The following is a 7045-nucleotide window of genomic DNA, read 5'->3' as shown; positions in this document are numbered from 1 at the left end:
CTCTGGATTCGGTGCATCCCTAATGAGGAGTCAGTTGGCAATGTTGGGACCTTTCAGAAGGGTTGAGCTGCCAGACCTGCCAATTTGTTCTTGTATTTAAATAAAGAATGATATGGTACTAATGACTGCAATAAATATGTACATATAACCTTTAGATATTTCTATTCTGTTGCCTTTAACTGAAAGCTGGTTATAAACCTGGCTTCTCAATGTTTGTAAGAAGATGACAGGATTTTCTTAGCAGTACATCATTTATGTTTGGGCGCCATCTGTTGGCTGAGTCTAGTAAATTATGGGAATGTAAACATTACAAAATATTCATTGTGCCTCTACACTGATTCAATATTTACTGAGGAAAGACCCTGTATGGAAAGGTTTTATATATAGTAACCACAAAATGATCCCTTACTTTTGTATAAAGGGTGTTTACTTTTACTAACTACACTCCCCACACTGTTCACACTGTTGGCTGCCTGAGGTTTCCTCCGATATCCCACTTTACACTTTTCCCAAACATAATTCAAGTAGATTTACACATTTATGACCATTATCCTACAACAGTATTGATACATGTTATATTGTCTGTAATTAGTCAATGAATGTCCCTCCATATAATTATACATAACATTTACAAAGACACACTCTATACACATACATATCTAAAAATACATACTGTATAAAAATAAATACACGATAGGAGCATAACACACACACACACACACACACACACACAAGCAGCTGTTGAATATGGCTTAGTACATTTACATTCTACAGTACATATGCATTCTGAAGTCCAGTCAAAGCTATGAGGCTCCAGCAGTCAGAGTTCGCCAAATTAAAAATTCAAGTCAAGTTTATTGTCAGTTCTGCAATATGTGCCGGACATAATGTATGTCTGTATGTCCGACCCACGGTGCAATGAGGACACATGCAACAAGTATAACATAAAGGATAAAACATAAGTAAGTAAGTAAAGATAAAGGAAATACATATATAATATATACAAACAACAAAGAACAATATGTAGTATATACAATTAAAAAAAGATAAATAATATGTACAATACAGTTATACATTTTAATTCAAATGTAAAACCAAACAGTATAGAAAACTAAGGATAATGAAATGGTTATCTTCCTAATATACTGTCTTTTTGGTTTGACATTCCCCTCTTTGTGTTACTATTCCTCCTGTCTGGATCAGAACCAAATGCTGGTTCTGGGGGGGAATTGTTGGGTCTTTTTAAATTATAGAGTGTGGTCGAACTCTACTCTATCTGTAAAGTGTCCTGAGATAACTCTGAATATGATCTAATTGAATTCATTGAATTGAATCAACACAAAAAGGGAATTTCAGACAGATGCTAGCAACACCTGCATCTGTGTCTTCCAAATTTAAATCTCAGAACTTTTATATTTATGTAAACGACAACCACATGGTAGGAAAGGATATCTGAACATGTTCTACCTCCTTGTTTCTCATGAAGACTGTATGTAGCCTTCAAGTTTGAGACAGAGGAACTGAAGGCCAGACATGTAATGAGAACAATTTCTTCTGGAAAGTGATGTGTGTATAGTGGGATGTGTACACTGCATGTGGAAAGTGTTAATGTTGGCAAACATTTCCTCTGCTTTAGTAATTGTTGGAAAGTGTAGTCATATATAATTAAGAGACAAATGCAGGTGCAGTGTTCTGCAGAGGGAGGATGCTGCAACAAGATAACATAGAAGCCAGAGTAAAACAGGAAACTAAGCGATGTGCCTTCAAAATAAAAGGTTTGATAGGTCCATGAAGCATTAAAGACTGACACAAAGTGAAACATATTCTCCTGAATCTCCATGGGAGTTTGGCAGCTGCACATAGCTAAACAAATGGTTTGAAATACACAACTTATGCTGAAAAAATGCAGTTATTGTGTCACAGTGTTCATTCTGAATGTTACCATGTAGAAATGGATCATATAAAAACTATCATATTATTACTTTTGTGCTATAAGCATTGTAGTTATTTGCGTTCTCTAAAACCTTGTCTTGGTGATAGCGCCATGATGACATTATGTAGGCTAATGCGTGTACAGAAAATGAAGCTGTTGAATGCAGGGAAGAAGCAACTTGCAGCTTGGAATCTAACTTGTCATTAAATTCACCAACAATTCAATTAAAGGTGCAATATGTAATATTGTGTGTAATACTGGCAGCTAGCGGTTAAAATAGTTACTGCACTACCAATTCAAAATACTGGAGAGTCGTCTCCCCCTCCCCCTCCTGCCCAGACTTGAAGTTCACGGGGGTTGCCAGGCTGAGACCGCAGCATTCACAACAATGTAGCTGGACGCTTTTCTCACATAGCCAGACATTACTCCACAGCCCAGCGGAGTAGCTAACGGTAGATGCTAGTCTCACATAGCCAGACATTACTCCACAGCACAGCGGAGTAGCTAACGTTAGATGCTGGCTATATTGACAGTCATAAAAGCCCGTGCTCACGCAGAGCTCTGTAACCAACTGACAGACACACTTTTTTGGCTTAAAATTACAGTATGAACCGCTAAAAACACAACAACCTCACTGTCCTCTCCACACGCCAGTCAGGCACACTTCCTCGGCTTAGAATTACAATACGAAACGCTAAAAATACCACTACCTTGCCGACGGAACACACTTCATTGGCTTAGAATTACGGCAACAATCGCTAAACACACTGCAAACTCATAGTCCCTTCTTTCCGATTTACAGCCCCCCTCTCGTGGCTTAAAATAACTCACCGTTGTCGGCTCCGGCCGCTGAAGAGGCTACACGCTGTAAACAGCCATAGGCTGCCCGGTAACGTTAACAGTTAACAGGGTTAGCATGGCGGCGTTAGCCAGGACCAGTCGGGATCACTTTACTGGCTATGTCTCAATTGTTTTTGCGAGTAACCAACTCGGTTACTCTAGCTATATAATTCAATGTGAGTACACAAATGTTGAAATGACAAAAAATGCCCATCCCTAGTAGCTGTGATAAATTAGCCTGAAGCTAATGCTTACCTGTTCAGGAGAAAATAAGCCAACTCTGCGTCTTTTGGGCTCTAAGCTGTTTCCATCTTTCAAATACATCTCCAATATTTACCAGGGGGTTGTTACGTCTCTGGTCACGCAACTGTTAGAAACATGCTGTTTTCTTTTTTTATGTCATGTAGAATCTATCTCCGTTGATCCTGTTCATTTGTTTGCTGCTTTCATGGCTGTACTACCGTTACAGCTGTAGCGCGCTGGGTTTACGTTTTTACAGGTATATCTGGCAACCCGGCCTGGCTGTCAAACTGGGTCGTTGATAACAACACACAGATCAAAACATAAACGTAAATTCCGTCACGGAATGTAAATTTCCAAAAGAAAAAATACTGAAATTAGCATTGTTGTCAGAAAAGATAGTATTTCAGTTTAACATGTTTCCTTAATATCTGATGAGGCATTGGTGTCATTTTTGGATTTATTACAGTACAAATATTACATATTGGACCTTTAAGGCAAATGAAATGCTACCATAAAGGTAAGAAATTGATTTAAAAAAAGATATGGTGGGCTATACTTTGAAAAATAGTCCGCAGTAATGTTAAAACAAATGTGATTCAAAGTTAATAAGCTACAACATGCTAAACCATTTGGTCCCTTCATTCTATCATTAATTTATATTTGGTTGTTCTAACATATCCAAGACTATGGTAAAAAGATATCAGCTGTTTACACAATTTAAACACATTTAATAATTGAAATGTTGCAGAATGGTGGTTTGGGAGTAAGAGCTTTATTTCTTTTATTTGACAGTGGTGAAAAGAGCTGAAAGAAGAGAAGGAAAGTGTGATACCTGCAGTTAAACACTCATATGATATATAACTTTATTTTACAGAATCAAGGTCCAGATAGAAAAGTACACATAACATATTACAAGAGGGGTACACACAAACACACAAACATAAATACATACGGACATACTGACTACCACATATTACATAAAGGGAACATACAAAACATACATACAGAAATACAAATAACTATGCACAATAATTAAAACTGGTACAGATGCGTGTTCCAGTGTTTCCAGAGTTGGATTCTAAGTGCATCATTGTATGCCACCTTTATCTTATTTTTCTTTACACTAGCTGCACCATAGGTGAGCTACGTCATCACATAGTAAGAAGTGATTATGAAGTAAAATATTCCCAACCGTTTCCCTTCCCCTCCCCTCCTCTCGGCAACTAGCAGGTGGTTAATGCGACAGCCAATCACCGGCCGTTGATTGACATTCCCCGCAGATCCAATCGTCTCCTTCATTTGCCGATATGGCAACAAGCTAAGTCAAGACACCGCAAATTAACAAGACCGTGATCGGAAGCATAGTGGCTTCACCTTCAAAATTAAAGCAAAAGAGGTCAACTGAACCCTTGATTATGTTTTGGTCTTTGTAAATGCAGAAGAAAAAAAAGTATATAAATAAATGGCTAAACTGTTATATTGCAACCCAACTTTTTTTCCAGACGCGCCTGAAACAGATAACACAGACATTGCAGAAATATAGAACACATTTTAAATATTGTGATATGAAAAATATTCCAGGTTTGGAAACAAAAAACTAATATTTCCCCCAAAAATATATGGTAATATTTGTTGTTTTGACTGCAGGGGCCATTGACAGGTTATGTTTAGTATAAGAATGTATGTCTGTCTGTCTGTCTGTCTGTCTGTCTGTCCATGTATTGTTGCTCAAAAAGTTACACGTTGCTTAACATTGGTTTTATTTTGTTTAAACTTGGACCGGAAGTGCTGCGTTTATTACGGCTACCTTGACACTGTTGTGGTAACGAGGTGCAGCTGCAGTAGTTGAGGAGCAGTAGACGACAAGAAGACGACAGGAGAGACTGGGCCGATTAGTAGTTAGTCAGCGGATACCATCAATGGCCCCGGTGCCTAAGAAGTGAAGAATGGACTTCACGCTATCGCTGCCATGGCCAGATCCACCAACAGAAGCGCCGAGGACGGGGAGTCAAGGGTAACCGCCCCCACGGATCGCGTAGAGTCGCCCCGGGAACTGTCTCTGGAAGAGGTGCTGAAGTCGTACGAGCAGCCCATCAACGAGGAGCAGGCATGGGCGGTGTGCTACCAGTGCTGCAGCGGGTTGAGAGTGCCCCGCCCGCCGGCCGGGAGAGTCATTCGGGTGAAAGACCCGTCCTCCATACTCCTGCGCAGGGACGGAACCGTGGCACTGCAGCAGGAGCCCCGACACAACGGTAGGACAACCGGCCGTTGATGCCACCAACCTCCCTCTGCGTCGTCGCTTGTTTACAAGTAAATAACGTTAGCTGAGCTCCGACGCGAAACTCAACTATAAAAAAAAGTCAATTCTAATAGTGTGTCCACGCTGTGCAAAGTAAATTAGCGCCTAACGTGTGACACAACATGGTGTTTTAGCTAAATGTTAGGAGACACTTTTCAATTCGGCGTAAAGTTTTGTCCACGAACCACCATTCGTTTAGTATGTCGACTTTTTTAACTGGTCCGCCGCTAGCAGGTGAACGAACTGTGTGACCCAATATAATGTTTACATTTCACTAGACTATCTACATACTGCTTGGCGGATATCAGCGCCGAATTAAACAATGTCTACCAGTGATATTGAATATTGATACAATATATTGAATCATGTTTTATCCAGCAGCAACCTGAACTATAAACAATGCCACATAAAATGATCAGAACTGCTAACGGACAACATCCTGTTCAAACAGACGCATCGGTGCTATCCCGTCCCAAACAACATTTAATATTTTTACATAACCAACCTTACTACAACTACATTATTTGATGATAACCTTACACAAACGGACACAATGTTTTGTTTCGAATAGTCGCTATATTTTGTCGCACTCCCCATGCCAACAAGGATGACTCGTATTATGCCGGTAAATGATTAATTATTCATAGAGAACATCTTCACCCTAGCATTTCCTCTTGCAAAGACTGTTTTTGGAGACTTCAAAGGGTGGATGGAAGCCCAGAGGATTTTACGCAAATTCTAGTTGGTTCCCCCGCCGAATTTAGCCTTCTACCTGCATAATCTCCTACTGAATGTGAAGTATTTCTGTCCTCACTGCGGGCTGCATAGGCCCAGGAAACCTGTTCCAGAAGACCGACTAAAACACAGAGACATATTCATACCAAACTTAATTAAACTTAATTTAACTCATATTCTGTACTACTTGTGCTGTACCTTTTGTCCTAAAGCAACATACAGTCAGACTATTTGAATATCCTTCTGCTTTGTCCCTGCCAAGAGGTCAGAGAAGGCCAGGTAAATATTAAAAACATTAGTAAGAAATGTTGAGAAAAGCAGGAATGTGAGTTATCAAATCTTAGTAAACAGGATAGCCCTGGCTCTTGTTAACTATGTAACAACACCCTTTTTTGCTGTGTGTTTAGCACCTTTTTTAAAGGTTCACAGTCTGCCTCCAGGTGTTGCTCAGCGACAGGAGGCAATCTATCTTAGTTTATCTTAGTTTTATAGTGTTAACATAAATAAAATCAACATAAAAACCTAAACATCAGATCAACGAAGCGTCCTAGGACACAAAAGAAGGACACGCGTGAACGCACAGGCAACACAACATCCTAAGTAGTAACTGTAATAATTAAAGTGCTGCTGTATTTATTGCCCCCTGCTCTGCTGGGCTAAAATTTACTATTGGAGTTCAGCAGCTTAATGGACGTTGGGGTAAACGATAACTTTTTAGTCTGTTTGTTTTACATCTCGGCACACGGAATCTTCTCCCTGATGGCAGAAGTTATTATATATAATATTCCCATATTCAGGGAAGAGAGGGTGTAGAGAGTCTGCAGGGATTCTTTCAGCTTGTTTTCTAACCGCTTCCTCGTACCGTCTCTGTATGGGCTCGTACTCTTTCCCCCTATTACCCTCAGAGCTGTCTTGTGTGTGCTGACCAGCCTGCTTCTTTTAAGTTGCCAAACAATGTTGTAAGGACAATGCTGTTGGGTCAAGGACCATCTCCT

General features: G+C 39.9%; 1 protein-coding gene across 2 annotated transcripts in view; it reads left to right on the top strand.

The window, feature by feature from the left end:
• The first annotated feature begins 4818 nt into the window (after positions 1 to 4818).
• The window catches only part of spire2 (spire-type actin nucleation factor 2), a 44866-nt gene continuing 42639 nt past the window's right edge, over positions 4819 to 7045 (top strand). For both annotated transcript variants that reach the window (XM_028586215.1, XM_028586214.1), the window contains exon 1: positions 4819 to 5268. In XM_028586215.1, coding sequence (XP_028442016.1) covers positions 4986 to 5268 — 283 coding nt within the window. In that variant the 5' untranslated portion in view covers positions 4819 to 4985. The remainder of the gene's footprint in view (positions 5269 to 7045) is intronic.

This window comes from Perca flavescens, chromosome 8, assembly GCF_004354835.1.
Source record: "Perca flavescens isolate YP-PL-M2 chromosome 8, PFLA_1.0, whole genome shotgun sequence".
NCBI classification, from domain to species: domain Eukaryota; kingdom Metazoa; phylum Chordata; class Actinopteri; order Perciformes; family Percidae; genus Perca; species Perca flavescens.
Note: the sequence above shows the minus strand (reverse complement) of the source record. Positions and strands in the feature narration are given on the sequence as shown.